The 22,294-nt window shown below is 37.3% G+C and overlaps 1 protein-coding gene across 1 annotated transcript; it reads right to left on the bottom strand.

The window, feature by feature from the left end:
- Positions 1–6,586: 6,586 nt before the first annotated feature.
- Positions 6,587–20,332, bottom strand: LOC140241942 (uncharacterized). Its single transcript, XM_072321689.1, has 9 exons — positions 20,312–20,332; positions 17,160–17,175; positions 16,618–16,658; positions 15,407–15,431; positions 13,580–14,275; positions 11,627–11,766; positions 11,074–11,160; positions 10,170–10,319; positions 6,587–6,860 (listed from the first exon to the last, which is right to left on the bottom strand). The coding sequence occupies exons 1-9, from the start codon at positions 20,330–20,332 to the stop codon at positions 6,753–6,755; spliced, it is 1,284 nt and encodes a 427-aa protein (XP_072177790.1). The 3' UTR covers positions 6,587–6,752.
- Positions 20,333–22,294: the final 1,962 nt, after the last annotated feature.

Consider the following 22,294-nt stretch of genomic DNA (forward strand, 5'->3'; position numbering starts at 1 on the left):
TCATATCAAATCAGCCAAGAATCATCAGGAAAATTTCATAAAATTTTCCTAACAAGATAAAACAAAACACCTGATACCCATTACAGATAATCACACATCAAAGAGCAGATCCTATGCTAGACGAGGATACCTCATTACAATAATTTTTTGATTACATCGTAAACAGAAGAGCTGACTGGACCTGGTGAACTTGTGAAGGAGAAAGACACTGACAATGAATTCACATTCATGAGTTGAATGCACAGTGACACGCAGAATTCACATTCGCACATGGGATTCACATTCACAAGGAGACTTAACATTCACAAGGAGAATTCACATTCAGAAGTGGAATTCACATTCACACATGGAATTCATATTCACAAGGAGAATTCACATTCAGAAGGAGAATTCACATTCAGAAGTGGAATTCACATTCAGAAGTGGAATTCACATTCAGAAGTGGAATTCACATTCAGAAGTGGAATTCACATTCACACATTGAATTCATATTCACAAGGAGAATTCACATTCAGAAGGAGAATTCACATACAGAAGTGGAATTCACATTCACACATGGAATTCATATTCACATGGAGAATTCACATTCAGAAGGAGAATTCACATTCAGAAGGAGAATTCACATTCAGAAGTGGAATTCACATTCAGAAGGAGAATTCACATTCAGAAGGAGAATTCACATTCATACGTGGAATTCACATTCACACACGGAATTCACATTCACAAGAATTCATACTCACAAGGAAAATTCACATTCACAAGGAGAATTCACATTCATACATGGAATTCACATTCATACGTGGAATTCACATTCACACATGAAATTCACATTCATATGTGGAATTCACATTCATACATAGAATTCATCACTCATTGCAGCTCTGGGAAACTGAAATTCGAAAGTGAACATCTGGATTTGTATCATTTTACTACATATTTTCTTTTGAGAGATAAGTTACGAAAATTGCTTTTGCTGAATGAAAGGTCACCTACAAATCTAAAGGGTATTTTGAGACACAGTAATTTATTAAGTAAAAATGTGAAAAACCAGACTGTGTTATTTCCATCGCTATCCATGTTCCTTCGTAAATGAGAGGCATATTGCTGAAATAGATCAAATGTTATGAAAGAGTTGAATCAAAATAATAAAAAAAGACCTTCATTGAGTCAGACTTTGTTTTGAAGTAAAAGAGAAAGTCCATTAGGATATTCGTAGTGTTCATAAGACACAGAAACAAAGTTCCTTGTCGCATTGAAAGAAAAACAAAACAAAATGAAACAAAATTCAACAATTGCAGCCTCAAAGTGGAAAGTGTTTTGATCTGCCTAGAGGCAAATTGTCATGGAGTGGAAGACAGTGTAACAGCAATTATCAAATTTCAAAATTTGGTGAACATCTAAACTTTCCTGAATCGTTTTCTTCATCATAATCAGCATGATCAATTTCTTAACTCTTACAACCAGTTTGAAATGACATGGTTAATGACGAATGCTACTCTAAAGACAAACTGCTTTAGAAAATAGCTACAACATGGAAGTTTCAGATGTCAGGCAACACCTTTAAGGGACACATCAAACATAAAGAGTATCCTTTTCATTCTCTAAAGAGCACAAGTTAATTAAAGTCACAAAGTTGCAGTACCTCTTGATACTTTGCCTTCTTTTCATGATGTCTAAACACTTAAAGGGGCTGTTGATGAAGAGGATATAAAAAGTGCTCCATATTCAAAGCGCCTCTTTGTATCTGGCATACAACGCAGCGTGAATGTACCCTTAGTTGACTTTGCTCTTCACAAAACTCTACACAAATGTCTGTGGAAAGCAATATTATGAAACACACCAACTTTTCCACTGGTATCATTGGCCAAAAAAGAAGCTACACACCACTTAAACATAATCATTGTGACGATGCATAAATATGTAAACAGAATTAAATGTCAGTCAGTGCCTTCATAACTACAGGTACGTAAGTTAATGCTGCACGAACACTTCACAGCAGCAGAACAGTATATTCTCATTATTTGGTCTGAAAGCAATTATAAAACAGCCAAGAAGTATTACTTGAAAGCACTAGCGTACAGCTGCTTTTTTAAAAGTGACTGCCAACATAACATACGGTCTATTTGTGTGGCATGGTAAAATGCTATTTTGTCCCATACTCTACACGTATGAGTTTATATCACATGGGATTTGAGCAACCATCCTCGTACTTTTTCATGGGCTTCTTGAAGCATTTTGCAGCTTAGCAGCATATGGTATAACATTACGATCTGCATTATCCCACAGCCAAACAATACATTGTGGCTGCTTTGACAGATCTATCCATTTTCACATCAGTAAGACAATATCATTCATAATTTCATTCACTTAACAAATCTGACATAATTGGTTAGTAAAAAGTTCACAATCGCATTAATTTCCTAGCATCACCCCTGCCACTAGGTACAAACTCAAATGGAAATGTCAAAACTCAAACAAATGGATCATGTAATAAGCATTCAATAGCATGAAATCAGATATCAGAACATTGTGGTAATTTGTGGCCTGTGAATCAGAACACACATAATGTTGGACCCTACCTACAGCCAACCAATCTTTTATTCGACTAACAATCAGCCTTATTTCAACAGCACTGTACAGCTTTGGCAAATATTTCTGTTGTAGTTTCCAATGGAAACAGATTTATGGGCTTACGCATGACTTATCACATGATGAATGTGCCTACAACACAGACCAATTAACATCAGACTGCAATGTTCAAGGGATTTGGAGCTACTTGATGCCTTTCTAGGTACATCTGCAAGAACATTGCTGTCTAAAAGAGTATACAGTGTATACCAGTACGTATCTGTAGATACAAGACATACATTTTTCTAAAATATGAGGCACACACATAGACGCTTGCAAAACAAGCACTGGGTGTATGATAATGTACAAACCAATGATTTTAAGCTTATTGCATTTGTACTTTCATGCAGGAAAAATATACACTTAAAAGGCACAAATATACATTGTATGATTTGAAGTCTCTAACGCTGGGCACAGCCCCAGTTTTTAGAAAAATAGGTTTCCTCGTTGAATAGATAGGAAAATAAACATCCTCAATGTAGTCATTAGTGCTGATTCTGGTAGAGAACTTCAGTATGTTATCACTAATACTAACACCATTCTGGTACTGAATCATGGATAATACCTACTTTACCATCATAACAAAAAAGAGAAAAAGCAAAACACAAGGAGTCCCCTTTAAAACCAACAACCAAAAAACAACAGAACAAAAGATGAGGGAAAACAAGAATGAGACTGAGACAGACAGACAGACAGACAGACAGACAAAAAGATGATCCAGTGACTTAAAAATGATAATATGTTACCCAACTAACATTCACTATAGAAAACTAGCAAGAACCAGACACAGTGTTTGAAATGACAGTGGTTGGACAAATATACACCAGTATTTATCCAAGATATCTATCTGAATTATATTCTTCTTATCACAAGAAGGCAGCAGACATTTGGCAAAAACCAAACAGACATAACTCCAACTTATTGGAAGGTAATGCTTGCAAGATTAGGGAGAATACATAAGGCACATAGAAATTATATGAACAAAAGCAAATATCCCCTCCTGATAAGCAAATCTTTTCACTCCTCATTCACAGTAATGTTCGTGCCAAAAAGTATTAAGATAAAGAGAAAGCAATACAAGCCAGTATTGAACTTTATTTGTATAAAAAGTTAGTATCCTTTAAAATACAGAAAGGCAATCAATCAATTTGAGAGATCATAAGAACCTTTGTTTTTTTCCCTACCGTATCACAAGGACTTTGCCTCTATTGAATCATCTATGTAATGTGTGCTCTCTCGGTAATATCAACAGATAACAGTTTGGAGTACTGTTGAGTGTCTAAGTTGATAAAAGTATATTCACAAATGACAAAATGATATTCTCAAAGAGACAAAACACCCGATTCTTCACTTATAAAGCAAGAAGAATGAAGATATTCCTTGAGCCCAATGTCTGGTCGAATTTTCTGAGCATAATCCTCTTGTTTTCAAGAGATAACAGAAACCGCGAATATATGTTGTTTTTTCAGTAGTCTTTATATCTGATTTCATATCATACAGATGAAATTTACACAATCACTTTTGAAAATATATATAAAAAAAAATTGATTATGCAATCTTTGAAAGCACAAAATATGACATGACTCAACTGCAAATGACCAAATATCAATATATTACTACATCTGCTCTTTATAGCTGATAAGTAGTCATAACAAATAATGTCAGGGTGAAACTTCAAAGAAATCAAATGTAGATGCACAGCAAACGCAGGCATTATCTTTATGGAAAAAATGAAACAATTCCATGAACTTGTGATTCTCCATTACTAAATCTGAACCAAGAGGACATATAGGCCCTAGCGCACCACTGTTGGTACATTCCCAAACTACACCACTTGCACATCTTAACGCAAGGGCCATTCTCACTCGCTAAAATCGCCGAAGATAAGCATGCCCCTTGAATAACTCTTTTGGTCACATTCGATGTACAAGCTGCAATTGCTATTGCTCTTAGAATTTCGCTGATAATCAGGAATATGCAGCACTTGCCCAAGATACAATTTTCTGGCTATTCTGGGAATGTTAAGTTCATACGAGGAACTTGTGAGTGGGACATGTAAACTGATCAGTGGATAATGCATGCCTTGTAATGAAAATTGGCAGGAATTTTTGGATGTCGTGTGAACGAACTCACTGATGGATAAGATTCACAAATGGCTTATACTTGTTGGGAATGAAAAACTTGTAAAACATTCTGTAGGTTTTCACTCATAGTATTGCACCTGTACATGTACTTTCATGTCCAAAAAAGGAAAAATCTCACACAAAACTTGATGAGATTTGACATGATGCAGTGTAAAAGACCCTTACTGTGACTACCTAAATATGTTGACATTGGTGCTGTGATAAGCGACTTATTAAGTCTCCTCGGTATCACTTGGGTGTCTATGTCAACATTTAAACACGCTTATCATTAGCTTTAACTTTATCAATACTTGTGACAGTATCTTGCTGATCAATGACGTACACACACAGTAGGTAGTATGATGATGTAATTGCCTATTTTAAGCCCTATTAACTATCAACGGAGTGATACTAGTTATGAGAAGTCAATGAGCACTCACCATCAGCAATTAATGTCTGCTGCTTGAGCCCCATGTATTTGTGATTCTTACACACAAAAATGGAGGAAGAAAAGGAAGTTTCAGCAGTGTAATTCAACTCACATCAGGAAAAAGACTGTGGATACAAACATTTGAGCTACAGGAACTCTGCTCCAGCTCAAAAAATTTCATGTCAAATCTTGATAATAAAATGATTTTGAGCCTTTTTTTGTCAGAGAGGAACAAAGTAAGATTGTATTTGAAAAGAGTCCCTTGTCACAATGTGATAAAATAACATATATCATAAATAGACTATCGATAACATACTATGCATTTGTTAAAACGTGGTTGTTGAAGTAAACTACAATCATTGACAAGAATCTACTCGTAAGCTAAGTGTATGTGATGACTATTTGATCTCTGATCTGAAAAGCAAACAACTTTAGACTTGCTGCCATATCACTTTGAGTCAGCTCATGATTTCTGCAGGGTTATTGATACAGCTATGCCATGTAAACACTCCTTGTACCTTTAAAACAGATACCTGCTGGTCACAGGGCAAGCTGCAATAAATATCACAGTATATCTTGAGCTGCGACATCATTTAGCTCATTGAGAATGATACTCACTTTGGACCAGCCACCACACATCTGGCTTATTTCATCACCAAATTACCTACCGCCATCATATGACTGCAGCAAAAATGTAATCATGTCTGAAAGGCATAAGGAATTTCATATTGGTAATTAACTATCATCACACAAAAGGAAAAATCATGACATGATAATGGATTTGCCTCAAATGAGTAAACTTGGAATAAACATTGTGGTTTTTAGGCTAAAAGTACATACACTTGTACTGGAAAGCAATTATCATAAGGCTTTGCTTTACCCTCCCAGTGTCTTGTTACAGAATAGCAAAGGAAAGTAATTAATTGTTAAACAAAGAAGAGTTAGATGTTCATGTCTCATTTTTTTTTTGTTACTCATAACACACCTTACACTTCAAATGAAAATGAGAACAAACAACAATTGCCACAAGTTACTGCAACAAGGAAACATGTACGCATACATGTTACTTTGTCTGGGCTAGCTTGGTGTGATCGTAATCAGTGCTGTAGCCACAGTAACTTCGTAGTAAATGCAAAAAGGCAGAGAGGCTATGGATGAAATGGTTACACTGTTCAAAACACAGCACAACAAACATATGTTTTCTGCAAAGCTTCAGTGTCCAATATTCATCTTCACCTCTGCAGTAGTAACGTTTCCCTTTTGTAGTCCTGTCAGAAATCTGGCAGCTATAGTGAAAGGCGATATTGCTGTCACAAACTCACTTCGATTCACTGGACAAGGACTTAAAGTTTTCATCACCAATACAGGCTCAACTCCTGTGTTGCCACTGGGGCTAGTCCCACACATAGCAATCCCTGCAGGGGACCAGCCCTCTCCCACTGTCAATACACAGTATGGATATCTTCCACAAGCGGTGCACTTATTAAAACAGAGTTGCCTGAGAGTTCGGAGTGGGCGACAAAAAGGAAAAATAGATCTGAGAGTCCCGTCGGAAGGCAGGTGAACGGTTGTCAGAACCTGGGTGCCGGGATTGTCAACATTGTTCTTCCTTGGTCCTGCGCCAAGATAAGTGGGTTGGTCATGTGGTGCTGAATTAGCTGAACAGGTGTGTCAAATGCCTGCAAACAAATGGGGGAGAATGGAATTATGGGAAATGCATGAGAACAACAAAAATGTGGATGACTCCTTGTGGTTTCCCTGTGGTATTCTTATAAAGCTTAAAGGGGATGTTTCCCCAAATATATATGAGGATTGAGTGAATGCCGAAATATTGGTTGAAGACATTGCAAAGTTTAATGAAAATCAGACAATCTGTGCAATAATTATGAATTTTTAAAGTTTTGGTAACACCGTCGCTGGATGTGATGATGACAACAATTTGTGATGTCAAACATGAACAGCGATATAAATGAAGTATGAAGAAAACTCAACATAGTTTAATTTTTCGAGCATATACGAAAAGTACTTGGCTAGTCTCTTTTGTAAGGTTGGTGGAACAATTTTACCCTCAACATACAGTATATGTGACCCGCGACAACGGTTTCAGGCAAAAGTCGCAAGAGCAAGTTCCCTCCTAGGCGGGGTACAAAGATTTTGACCATTATTTTGATCGATTTAGGTTTTTTGCAGAAATCGAATCTTTGATATCTTTTCTACATCTACACTAAATTTCATAGCATAAGACTAAGTTTTTCCTATCGAAAATGGAATTTTAAACACCCTATGTTGGATCGCACTCGTCAGTTTCGAGCTTCTTTCGAACGCCGCGCCAATATCCCCAGTGTTGCTACGGCGCAGGGTCTCACATGCGATTGGCTGGTGCGTCGCGTACATTTACATAATTCGGCTTTCGGAGACACCAGTTGCAGCGTTTGGGGAATGCTTTGTCCACGCGTGCACGATTACATGCTCCATTGTTCTTGCTATAGTGGTTTACATACAGTGTACGCTCGCTCTGTAGTGCGTGCTCCTCGTTTGGCTTTCTATCCAAGCTATTCTACCGCATTGTTCGACAACGGAAGTGAAAACAAAAATCATGTAGCATGACATAATCGTGTGAAAAGAAAACTAATTATTCTCAAATTTGTCAACTTCTACTTGTAGTAAAAATTATGACAGCAGACTGACTCAATGGAAGGTAGATGAGAGGAAAGGAGCCGCGGTCACCTATTCAAATACTACACGTCAAGATCGCACCAAAACTAACGGGACGTGTTTGTTTGTTTGTTTGTTTGCTTTAATTCAATTAGCACCACAGAACAAAGCAACATATGCATGTCTTGTAAAAGCAAAACAAACCACAAAACAACCACAATGAAAACACGATTTGTAAATGTGTGGATTCGCCACCGCTCTTGTTACATGCACACAGTCATGGCGTGTGGATGCCATTGCGTAATGCGTGCACCATACAAATGTACCTGTACATGTACACCATACGTGTAATTATCGTATTCGCCATCTTGAAAGACGTACTGGTAAACAAACCCGAGCGAAACGCATTGTTTTTCGGCTCCATACGCTGAGCTCCGAGGAAGGTGCCCGGGAAATTTGACTCTCTCAGTGAGCCAATCAGAAGGCGATGTGGTTGCTAGAGGCGGGGCTTAACATCGATTGGCACCATCGTACGGATGGGTGATTCTCCCCTCGCATCGCCGCTCGGACATTGTCTTTGAGAAAGAGGTGAATCTTCAAAGCCTGTTTTCTCGCAATTTTGTCAGGCTAACAACTTAAAAAGTGCATTTTATTTCTCTTTCTATGCCCACTTATGGTGCCGGAGAATACAAGTATTTTATATCAATGCAAAGCTTAGGAAATGGGCAATGTGATTCAGTGAAAAAATGAATTTTCAAAATTCCCGACTGAATCCGTTGTCGCCGGTCACATATGTCAATAACAAGTGGAAAGAATGTATTTATTTATTCATTTATTTATTCACGTTTTCTTTAACCCGTTGAGGATGGTTTGATTTTGCTACAACACGCATTTCCCATAGACGCTTGCCCGAGTATACTCGGGACTCGTCCTCAACGGGTTAAAAATACAGGGTAAGTCTCATTCAAGCCAGAGGCCTGCTTTTCAAGAGAGCCCTGTAATTGTACAGATACGTTTTGCATATTATGATAAAATTATACAGGGAAATAGAAGATAATACAACAAATGACAATTCAAAATACAAAAGATTAAGGAAATAGACATAGTCAAAACCTTACATAAATACACACAAGCGCATATACTCATGTGCGCATGCACATCATACACACACCCAGACACTGTACAGACACGCAGACGCACGCACACACACACACACACACACGCATACGGACACAGACACATCTGTCTTTAGAAGATCCATAATAACAAGTAATGCGTTTCATTAACATGTTACAATATACACTACTGCCAAATAAACTTACTAAAACATTGATCTAACCTGCCTTTTGAATGTTGACAGTGATGGACACGTTTGTACAGTACTTGGTAGATTGTTGTATAAAGAGCATGCTATGTACGAAAAGGAGCGTTTCTTATAGTCAGTACGCGGGTGCGGAATGAATAGTGGACTATTGAGGGCGTGTCTGGTATGATACAACACAGGGCGTCTTTCAACTAAAGGGTTTAAATACGGAGGGGCTAAATCGTTCAAGATTTTAAAAACTGTAACACAATACTGGTATTTTAATCTCCCATCTACAGACTGCCATTTCAATGAGTTTAGTAAAACAGCTTTTGGAGTAGTATAATCAGTCTTTAGAATTAGTCTTGCGTATTTGTTTTGAAGCCTTTGTAACTTTAATATATTACCTTTCGTGCAATTCCCCCATTTGTCTGAAGATGCCTCTGTATGACAATGAAAGCCATGTATGACCAAAACAGTACCATCTTCCCTAATTTTTGCATGTAGTTGCAACTAATATCACTATGTTGTGAATACATGCAAATTTCCACATTTGAAAAATTTTATTACTTTCCTTTCTGTGATAACACCCATTTGGTTCTCAGCAAATCATATCTATTTTGATTCAACTCATCTATCAAATATCTATCTATCTTGTACATGGTGTTGGATTAAACACTGAATGGTTAACAGTCTATGGAACTAGAGATAATATAAACATGTAAGCTACGTGTACTTGACATGCATACATTGCAAGGGATATTAAGGCCCAAATTTACGAAGGTGGTTTAAACTTAAGCCACAGTACATATTTAGATCATGCTCTAGAACATGGTCTAAAATAGATAAGCGTACCTTTGACATGCGCGCATCAATGCGCTTTTGCTACTGGACGCCTATTGGCGTACGCAATCTGTCAATCCTATTTATGCAGAAGAAATTTGCATTAACCATGGTTTATAAACCATGGTTTCAATTGTACCACCTTCGTGAATTGGGGCCTAAGTGTGCTTGTTTCTTGGGGTCTCACAATTTCGTGATCCTTCTGACTCCCGAGGGCGTACTTCCTATCCAATCTGTGCCTGATCTGGAGATTCCTCACCCGACCGTTGTACCACAGCGAGAGCGAGAACGGCTTGTTTTGCCTGTCTTTGCCCGGTCTCACAACAAATGCACCGTTCTTGTTTGAGGTATGGGAATTGGAAGAGAGAAAAAATGGGGGGGGGGGAATGGAGGAGGAGGAAGGGAGAGAGAGAAATCATAACATTGTGGTAAAAAATTTTCAAAAAGAAACTTTAAAATCCGTTTATTTCTAGAACAGAACTGGTGATTATTTATAGTTAATTATTTGTATTCGTAGTTGATTATATCTTTGTTTGTTTATTTTTGATAATTGTAAAGCGTGAAAATACATAAAATAATAACTGTAGTAATTAAAGAAACTCCATGAAAGATGCTGTTTTAATGTTTTTTCTATTTGTTTGCTAAAACAACGTCTTTCGCAGAGTTTCATTAATTACTGCTGTTGTGAACCAATGTCTTCTTAGACTCCAAACAGATATACATGTATCTACGTATATATGTGTGTGTGTGTGTATCTTACAGCGTCTGAGTTCAACTACTGATTTAATTCTCTAGAAATGATTCTTTTATTGTGATTTATGCAAATATGTTTCAAATGGATGAAGTCTGCATTGAAATTTGCATTTGCCTGCTTCATATACATTCAAGTGAATGTACATTATTTGTGCAATCAATACGTCTCAAATGAAAACAAATAAAGACTACAGAAAAAAAAGTGTGTTTGGCCTTTATTCATTCATATAGTCATTCATTCTCAAACTAACCAAGCAGTGAAAAGCATGTATCTTTCAACTGAAGACACATTCTCCCATTGGAATTAATATCTGAAAGTGCAGCTGCATGATACTCACTCTCCTGCAATTTGTCAGAATTCTCTCCGACTCCACCCGATCGATGTCCGCGTGGTACCACGGATATCCTTCTATGCCATCGTCAGCCTGACAAAAAAAGATATTCCATTTGATTCAATTCAATTTCAATTTTGCAACAACATTTTTTTTTCATTTAACAAAATATACAGCAAAATAGTAAACAATTGCGTACAACATATACTTTCTATGCTAAATGAACATAATTATACAATGCATAGATTTAATCTCAAATGAGGAAAATAAACATTGCTGGGAAAAAATAATAGGGAAATTATAAATTTACTATAATCAGAATATGACCTAAACTAGAAACTTCTTACCAGCAGGGGCAACTTTCGGTTGGTATTGTGATACGTGACCCTCGATTGTCATGGGAGTGTAAACACAAAGCAAAAATGTAAACATTCGATCATTTCTAAATACAATATTTTTAAATGTGTCATAAATAAAATGTAGCATTCTCTTAAAAAAAAAGATGATTGAGACATAGGTAAAAAAATGATGACAACAGAAAAGGTTGGAGCGCCCTCACCCCAGGATTCACAGGAGGTAATGGTCGGCTCGGCTCACTCTGAGGAGGAGGCGGAGTGATCGCTCTAGGCACAGGTGGAATGTTCTTTCCTGCAATCTTCATCAGGGAGGATTTGTTTGGTTCCAGACCTGGTGCAGGAGCTGTGGCGGGGAAACATATGAGTGGAATGAGCCGTGAAACAAATGCTTTGCCACAATCATATTGACAATAGTTATATGTGACCTGCCACTACAAAAGGATCCTAATTAAAAGTTGCTGACGGCTGAGCTGAGAAATCGAGTTTCAAGTCAGGTCATCAAACTTCTGTTTTCGACGTACTTTTGTAGTCTGATGTTTCGTCTATCATCTGCCGAAATTTCGAATCTAAATGATCAAAGGACAAGCAAGAAATTAGTGTTTTTCTGGGCCATGACTTCCAACTTTCAATGGAACTGAAACGTGTCCAAAGATTTGGATTTAGTGTTGCAGATAGACTCCACCCCCAGCAACAAGGGAGTGATCTTATTAGTCAGTGTGTGGCATCATGGTTTCTGATTGGTCGAGCATAGATCACTGGTGCTAAGCTTGAATGAACTTTGCAGAGGTTGCTACAAGCATACCTTATGTCAAGAGGTAAAAACAGTGTTACCTCCCCTTGAGCACGATTGCGTCAGAACGAAAACTTTGAAGATGGTTTTCTCAATACGCTAATTTCCTAGACCACTCGACATGCTCTTATAAAATCATAGATATCTCCGCAACCGAGCACTTTTATGAGTCATGCTATTTATGATATTATAGCAAAAAAGTAAGGGAATTATGTCATGTCATTTTCAGAAAATCAACATCTCTAGACTTTCGTATCCTTTTGTTGTAGCAGGTGGCATATATGATTACATGTATATGTGAACACATGGTGAATTTAACATCATGTCATGGCTTGTGCCAAGATCCCACTCTTCTGATGGAGCATACAGTATGATGTTGCATTCAGCAACAGTACCTGTATCAATAAAGAATAAGACTGCAAATCACAATGACTACCACGATGTGAATTCACACACTACAAAGTTGAATTCACACACTACAAAGGTTGACAAATTAACTTCACTGCAATAAGCTTCGCGTTTGTCTCTGGTTCCACTGATCTCCAGCGCAGTTGTGCACAGTACGTATATCACAACTTCAGAAAGAAATATTACCAATAACTGTACAGATGGATAAATATATACAAAAATAGTAAAGTCTTCTCTAAATTCTAACAAACCGACAGAGCTCGATATGTCAAATTAGTTTTATTCCCCTACCAATATCAAAGAATAAAAATGATAAAAGAAGAAAAGTAAACAAAATATCATATGAATAATCTTCTATAACAATAATTCTGTACTCATTACTGCCAATTTCAGATATCTCACAGATTCAGCCACTCAGTTACACTTGAATATCCAATTTAACTGTAACCTTATTTCATCTTACTCACACAGCTTTAAAATCATGTTCCAAACTGAACAAAAGATAATTTTCAATGTCATATATCCTGTTAAGTTCCTGGGTAATTTTGCTGCTGAAAAAAAGTTAATTATTACAAAATTATTAAAATCTATCCTGTTACAATCAAATTGGCAACTCTATATATTAATCATGCCATCCCTGAAAATCATTAGATGGAATTGGCTACGTTCAGGAAATTTGTACATAATTAGGAAAATATGAAGAATGATTTTCCAGTTATGGACAGAAACATTAATATAAATCTTGAAAAAGCAGTGCATATTCTAGGATAAGTTATAAAAGAAGCAATTTTGAGGATTTTTCTCAATTCCGCAATCAAACTCAATAATAGTAATACGATCTAAATAGGATTCAAATGAACGTTCCATACACAGCACAAAACTGTAGAGTTGGGAATTGATGGATCAAACAAGCAAATTGACTGATATAGCCTGGGAGATCTCAGAGTACAAAACTTACGCATAGGTCGGTTGGGTTGAGCGGGTAGAGGGGGCTGGGTGGGGATGGGAGACGGAAGGGGAGGTTGCGTCGGTAGGGGTGGCATGTCCGACCAGGTTGCTTTCCTCGGCGGTAGTGGCGCGCCATCGCTGCCGCTCGAACTGGTGCTACCGATGGACGAGGAAGAGGTGGTTGATATTGTAGATGCTGGCAAGCCCGTCCTCCTTGGGCTGCTAGTAGGTTGTGTTACTCTCGGTATTAAATTACTGCTTGAATTGTTTGACCTCTCCGGCTTTTGCCATGGAGTCTTTGTAAACGGCCTGTCTGAGTTGTTATTGTCAGTGCCCTCAAATTTGTTCAACAGATTGTTCACTCGGCTTGTCACGGGAGGTCCTGAAGAGAAGTTGCCGTTTTCCTTGTCACTGTCGCTCATTTGCGTCGTCTTGGGCAGTTCCGGTATCCTTGGGTTTGGTGGTGATCGCGGCCTGTCTCCATTGGGCATGCCGGGCAGGAGATTCGAGTTGGACGTTTTTGATTCCGGGGCATTCCAGCGGTTCATTGCTGGGGAGGGGCGCTGGGGAATGGGTGGTGCATTTCCCTGGGTGGGGGAAAGGGATCCAGGCTTGGATGGGCGTGGTGGGGGCTTTGCCCCTATGCTCATAGCGGGTAGACATGGGAGTTCCCTTTTCTGAATGCTTGGCCGCTGTGGTGGTTGCACTGCGAGTCAAGACAAACATTCAGAGAAGCTGCTTGAAAGTTTTGTTCACTACCATCCTTTAAATCAATATCTTAAACATGTTACCCCTGTCAAGAATTTTTACAGTATACTGTAAAAGTGGATATTTTCAAGCGACTAATTATTCGCACTTGGCCGTGTAAGAAGAGTTTTGCATGTTTTTAATTCCACGGAATCAAGACATCAAGTACTGGAACATATGGCGTGCAAAAATATTTGTGCGCTTTTATTTTCGCGCTAGCTTCTGGTTGCGCGAAATGTAAAAAAATTTCAAATAGCAAAAATTTCCATTCTTACAGTAATAAAACAAATCTGTTCCACAATAACTGTGAAAAAAAAAAATTTTGCACAATATACAAAACCATCATTCCAATATCAATATATAGACGTCTACCCATTTCATTCCACTCTGTAACTAGTAATATGCATGAGTCATTAAAAGAAAGCCTGATAAAGTTGCCGAGCATCAAATCTTCTACTATGAAATTACAAGATTCCCAAGACTCTGAGCTTGTCAATAATTTGTCGCACTTATTTCCCAAAACATATCACACAAACAGAAAGAAACTAGCCTCGAGGTGAACGCAGCTTTGAGAAAATTAGATTTGAAGTGTAGGTACACTTATGCATGCAGGAATGAGGCATTAAAACATATTGGGCCCATAGAGAAAAATTGTGCTAACAAGCTCCATAAAAAATGAAACATATCAAACTTCATAGACAATCTTGCTCTATAAAATTTGGAGAGGAAGCAGGTGATATATCAAATTGTCAAATAATTGATCAAATTTGTTACTAAATCACTCTAGAAAACTGACAAAAAGACAAATTTATCTCACAGTGATTGGAGTATACTTGTACTATTGATTATTACTACTCTTCTGGTAAAGCAAATAGATTAACTATGCCTGATGAATTTCAAACAATCTCATTCTGACATGGGCTGATGAGGATTTATTCTTTGAAATAAAATATCCCTTTTTTTTGACATTTTGACTTGTTTGCTCTATAAAATCCGACATGATTTGTGTGTGTATGTGTGTGTGTGTGTGTGTGTGTGTGTGTCTGTCTGTCTGTCTGTACGTGTGTGTTCAACACAGTGTGATTCTCACCTCCTGGCTCCAAATAATTTTCATCCTGGAATGGAAGAGAAAGAAAGAAATAGAATGTAAGTAACTTTATGGATAAACAACTATTTCTTAACCCGTTCAAGACAAGTTTCTGTGAGAAATGTGTGTTGTAGCGAAATCAACCCATCCTCAACAGGTTAATACTGATGAAAAGGGTATGCTACTACCACAATGATAAGCACATGTCACCCTCCTAATCCCTCTTGTGCAAATACCCAATGTTGCCTTCATTGTCACTCGAAGCTTTAGATATCGTCCAACACGGATCAAATTCTAGCTGTATGCTATGCATCGATCTTAGGCTCAATTTGTGTATAACATCACTGTGGTGTCCTGCAGGCCACTCGCAACATGTTACAATATCTTTTGTGCATTCTGATTCACCATACACATGGGACACCGCAGTTATGGCGGATTGTGCTGCCAAGCCGGACTGGTGTAGAAACGGGCTTGGCAAAAAGGAGTGAAAGTGCCTTTCATATTCACATTATTTCTTTTTTTTCTATTTAATTCATCATCATCATCATCATCACAATCATCATCATCTTCATCATCGTCATCGTCATCGTCATTGTCATCATCATTGTCTTCGTCATCATCATCACTGCCATCGTCATCATCGTCATCGTCATCATCATCATCACCTCTTCATTAACATCATCTTCATCATAATCATCATCGTCATTATCATCACCTCATCATTAACATCATCATCATCGTCATTATCATCACCTCATCATTAACATCATCTTCATCATCATCATCGTCATCATCGTCATAATCATCGTCATAATCATCGTCATCATCGTCATGATCATCATCATCCCCATCAACATTATCATCATCATCCCCATCAACATTATCATCATCATCATCATCATTTCATGTCATCATCACCATCATCATTTCATCATCATCAACATCATTATTATCATCACAATCATCGTCTTCGTCATCACCATCATCATTTCATCGTCATCGCTATCCTCATCATCATCACCGTCATCATCTCATCAGCATCAACATCGTCATTATCGTCATCATCATTACCATCATCACCATCACCATTACCATCATCTCATCATCGTCATCATCATTGTCAATGTCATCATCGTCATCATAATCATCCATATCATCATCACAGAAATCAATTACCTCCATCATCACAAAAATCAATTCTGCTCAGTACTTACTTCATCTGGTTCGATGTAATTCTCTGCCTCATCGTCTTCCACTGTAAGAGATCAGCAAATACAAAAGAAGGTCGGCATGGAGACACAAATGCAAGAAATACTGACATACTCTTTATCACGCAGTCACCATCACTTCAACATATTATAATGTAACCATTGCACAGTTTGATGGCAGAAAAATAGTGCATATCAAAGATATATATCTATGTGAGAACATTGATAATCTTGCTATAGGCAGAGAACAATTTACAGACACTCGAAAGGATATCTCAAACACACCATCTTGGCTGTGTGTGTGTGTGTGTGTGTGTGTGTGTGTGTGTGCTCCTGTTTGAATCACATACCTGCAAACCCTACAATTCAGTTAATTAGGAATAATTGGGAGAAAATGATGCAAAAATAGGAATTTTCACCATTCTCCCATATGTCAACATTAGCAGGTGTGCACAAAAATAAGTCCCCACGGTGGTATGTAGCTTCTTCTTTAAAAACTAATATCAACTGGGAAAAGTTGGCATGTATGCAGTCATGGGTTGGCTTACCTGGTACAGCATATTCCTGATGGCAGAGGAAAGAAAGAAAAAAAAATGATACAGACAGATAATCAATTTGGGGTGCATGGTCCTTTATTTATGAAAAACTCTATCACACACACACCTAAAATTAAGAAATGGCTAGAAATGTGCACCACAAAAAATGACTTTAGAAAACAAATAAGTATGTGCATACACAATACAATCATTAATTCGGAAAGATGTGATTCTTTGGAGCAATACGAATAATAAAATAAAATATTGGTGATAATGATGATGACAATAATGATAATGATAATTGTAATGATGGCACTACTACTACAACTACTACACCATCTACTGCTACTATTATGACTGCTACTGCTACTTCTACTACTACTACAACTACCACGACTACTACTACTACTAGTAATTTTACTACTGTTATAATAATAATAATAATAATAATAATAATAATAATAATAATTATTATTATTATTATTATTATTATTATTATTATTATTATTATTATTACAATTACTATTATCATCATTATTACTATTAACAGAGTGTGGTTGGAAATGACAAATTCAAGCATTGTCAAGTTTTCCCAAAATTCCCTTAAAAACCACATGAATCCTCCACATGGCCACAGTTTAGTCCAAGAGGTAAAAAGTGCTGAAATTACACAGCAAAACATGACAATCCCCTAGATTTTCCACAATTCTCAACACTCCATTTGCATCAACACCTTTGCTGTAATTTCAGCAAAACTATATTACCAAGTTTTGCTGAAATTACAGCAAAAGTGTTGATGCAAATGGAGTGCAACTGAAAGTGCATCTAGGAGGGTACTTACTTCTGGAGTACTGATATCAGCAGAACAGGTTTTGCTGTAATTACAGCAAATCTGTTGGACCGTTGTAGATGCACAGTGAACACCATGCAGGTGGGGGTCTTTCGTTGCACACTTTCTTTTTGTGGTCATTTATGTGTTGAAAATAATTTTATTTGGAAAAGACTCCTGAATGTATTAACAGAGACTTAAAGGAAACCAAAAGCCAACGAGAAATGTGGATTGAGTGAAAGCAGCAACACTTGTAGAACACATCAGTGAAAGCTTGAGGAAAATCAGAAAATCTGGTGCGAGTGATGAGTTTTTACAATTTTTGGTGTTGGAACTCCTGGATGAGGAGACTACTAGAGGCTATGATGTCATGCGTGGACAACAATATGAAGAAACTGTAAAGGGAATTCCACAAAAAGTCATTTCTCATGAAAATTACTTAAATTCTATCAACCTGATACTGATATATTAAAGCGTGTCAATACATTATATTAAGGGTAGTAATTATTCTCCCCTGCTTCCTGAAAGCGTTTAGTCAAGTACTCTGTCATTATGCTAGAAAAGTGAGTTTTTGTGTAATTCCCTTTATATTTTCTTTATTGTTGTCCACACATGACATCATAGCCTCTAGTAGACTCCTCATCCAGCGGTTCCAACACCAAAATTTTAAAAATTCGTAACTTTTGCATTGATTGTCCGATTTTCCTCAAACTTTTACTGATGTGATCTACCTGCACGTACTACACAATCAGACCAGTCACACAACTAGAGAGGCGAGCCGGTTGGTGACTTCTTGCAGACTCAATAATGCATACTACAATCAAACTACACATATATAGGCTTACTGCCGTTCTGGTTTCAGTACATTATAATGTAGCATGATTCACAGAAAGCCCATGACTCGTTGTGACAATTCGACATGTCAAATCTCTCCACCTGGCAATAAGACCCAGTCACATGACTGAAAACTGGCAAGACTGGTACACTTCCAGTCTTAAAGGGGACGTACGGTTTGGTTGGCCATATGGCACATCTTTCTGTTATTTAGTGATATTTGCAGAATACGTGATGACATTGTGTTAACCAGTAAATTGTGGCAAAGGCATGAAGTGTGTGGTGTCCTTTAAGCTTAATTGTCTGACTTAACTGCATAACAAAAGAATGCAAGAAACAGAAAAGTTTGCAATCACAATTACATCAAATCATTAGAGGATATTGGACACTCATTTCAAGAAGTTGAAATACATGTGTTCCTGGAAGAGCTATTTTAGATTTCAGTTCTGCCTACACTTGTTCATGTTCTCAAAGGTCTATAGGTCACAATATTTATATTCCAGATGATCAGAATGCACATGATCAGCAAGATAGTGTGTCCACTAGACGTTATGGGACCCCTTCTTTAATTCCATATCAGATCTGCCAGTAGTCATGTCGCCAGGTCATATAACCAGCACCTTTTTGGATTCTGACATTCAATTCCAGAATCCAACAGAAATTTCACACCTTTGCATTTGGAAATTCTTTACAATTTTTTACTGCCAGTCTGATGAAAGTATCATTCTGTATCATCCAGTGAAACACCATTAGCCATGGTTCCTCTAAAGTCCCATCCTGCTCTTGACACCATATTGTACAAACTGTTCATGCTCATTCTGTGTGAATGAGATGAACTGTACAACTGACGACTTCCATGTCACCATAATATCTTCTTCGTCAGCAATACAGTATTGCCATAGTATACTGGTTAATTGATGAGTAGCAATACGTCTTGTTGAGTGGCATACATTTCAAAGAAAACGAAGTATACAGATTCCCATCCACGTATCTTCTAATGCATGCATGAGGTACTGCCACATTATTAGTCAACCAGTACTTCACTGTCAATTTTGGCAGGCCAGAATGTGGTATTTTCTCCAGTAAATTTGTCTTCAAAGTCACAACTCCACATAACCAATAGCTATGTGGGAACACGATTGTACTACAAAGTGTAGTCTGCCCAGTTTGGCTGCTATGCATTTGACTACCAAGTTCAACTTGCACAGTCTTCATCCAAGTTCAAGTAGAAAGGCCGACTGTGTAGTTACACAGGGATTAGCTCCTCCACAAACAATCCCTATAAGGATGCAAACATTTTCCTGTTGAAGCAACTACACCTAAAATGCAAGGCCTGGCCTCAGCTAATCCAAACAATCAACACTACTTCTTAATATGTTGGATAGGCCTACATGTATTATAAGTGTACATGTGGAAAGTGTTGTTACAGTGAAGGGTACTCTCTTGCATTCTGTGTTGTGTGTGTTTTATAAAGAGCAGGGAGGTGAGGCATGTGTCTCACCTGCCTTGTGCAAGAGGACATTGTAGTTTCCAACTAAAGTGTTACTTAGATAATATAGGAAAAATGTACAAAAGAATAATAAGTGCTCCTTGAAACTTTGTTGCTGTCCAAGTAAATGATGTAATATAGAATAGAACATTTTTAAACAGCTCCAAAAATATGTTGAAAATTGTGTTTTATAGCATTTCTAAACTAAGTTTAACAAAATTACTTTGGACATACAAAACTATTTTTCATAGCATTTTTGTTGGTCGATGTTGCATACACTGTACACTATACTGTGAAAACTTCAGCTACAAAATGCAACTTTCAATAGAAAAGTAGGGCTGCTATCTTTTCTAACCAATGATAGGCTATTCAGTTGAACAACAGCATAGATGCCAAGTTAAAAAAAAAATTATGAGTGAGATTTTTATGACTCGGCATCTCGGGGAGCGCGCATGTGCTTGAGTGGGGGAGTGAAGCGACTGAGCAAGGGGAGGGTGTTGAAGGGGAGTGATGTCCGCCCTCCAACGGTAGGGAGCTTTTTCAATTTTTAGCTGGTCCATACTTAAGTAACTGTTTTTTACTTATTTTGAAATACAAAAGGTAAATATGCCTTCAATAGCAGCTCTCACTTTAATCCTTTAAGGTATGCTTCCAATGCGTGAGAATAATGGGTGTCATGCGTGAGATATTGTGAGAAAGACCCGAAATGCTTGAGTCTCACTCACAATGCGTGAGACTTGGTAGCTCTGCAACAGCAAAGTTTCAATGAGCATTCATTATTTGACCTTCATATGTATCTGCATGTGTTACGCCAAAATTTTTATTTCATTGGCAAAAATTTTACTCCATTGCTTCTTTGAAGCAATTTTGGGACAAAGTTATCTCTCATTCAAGCGTTCTACAAAAAGTTTGTATGATATTGGGGCAATGCATTGTGGAAAATAAAGGGACATCCCCGCAGTACTAGTGTTTACTGTGAAAGTGCCCATAGATTTGGCTCAAAAGATATCAAGATAACATGTCTATAAGCTTGTCTTTTATCAAAAGAATTAGTTGATTATGTATAAATCCCCCCAAACTATACCCAACTAAGGTCTGCTGTCAAGACGTAAAAACGTGCTAACATGAGTACATACACAGAGTACATACACAGGTATACGTATAATGAGAAAACATGACTTTAGTTACATAGCTTGAAATTTAAATTGCTTGATCATTATTAGTGTGGTCATGGATAATATTCCTTAATATTAATATCTGAAAGCTTGCCTTAGCACCAAACATATCATAATTATGGTCATTTTCTTGTATATGTCATGGTAGATAAACACATATTCTTTTATAGACTCCACTGGGAAAAGTCTTTACTTACTGTGAGAAATATGAGTCTAAACTACATTTAAAGCAAATATCTACAGGCTTTTATTTCTACATCACAAACATTCTTTTCTGATTGGTTTGACTGCAGTTCAGTTGTTACATAAGATTTCAATCATCTCCAGCGATAATAATAATATTCCACGATGATTAGTTGAATGACATAATGTGTGCACACTATATTTTGCACTGTTGCCTTCAGGTTGTGAAGCAATCATACCAGATGCCTACAGGTACTTTTGATGATAATAATAATAGTGATAATAGTAAATCATTTATTAAGCGCAGAAACTATGTCTATATATTCTACTGCGCTCAAAGAGCTCTTAAATTCCTATGTTGCACAATATTGCATGGGAAGTTAAAAAAAAAAATGATAGCTACATGTTGTGAATATTGCTACTCCATGAATATGCTGTTTTCATTTTCTTTGTACATCAGTCTTAGCAAGTACAGTCAGGTTCATTCTGTGCAGTTTAAGCCAAAATCAAACAAACTTGCCAACTTCAAGGACAATAGCTGAGGCAGGAGGGAAGTTTGATTTAGCCCTGATTGTGCAAACACCAGTCTCCTTCCATATAGATGTACAGCATATATTCAGCTCTCTTTCATTAGCTC

Source organism: Diadema setosum, chromosome 18, assembly GCF_964275005.1.
Source record: "Diadema setosum chromosome 18, eeDiaSeto1, whole genome shotgun sequence".
Classification (NCBI taxonomy): Eukaryota; Metazoa; Echinodermata; class Echinoidea; order Diadematoida; family Diadematidae; genus Diadema; species Diadema setosum.

Coding starts and splice junctions, on each gene's coding strand:
- LOC140241942 (XM_072321689.1), bottom strand. CDS start 20,332: ATGTCCTCTTGCACAAGGCAG. Junction 15,432..16,617: donor ATTACATCGAACCAGATGAA/GTAAGTACTGAG, acceptor CTTCCATTCCAG/GATGAAAATTATTTGGAGCC. Junction 11,767..13,579: donor TCAACCCAACCGACCTATGC/GTAAGTTTTGTA, acceptor TCCCCGCCACAG/CTCCTGCACCAGGTCTGGAA.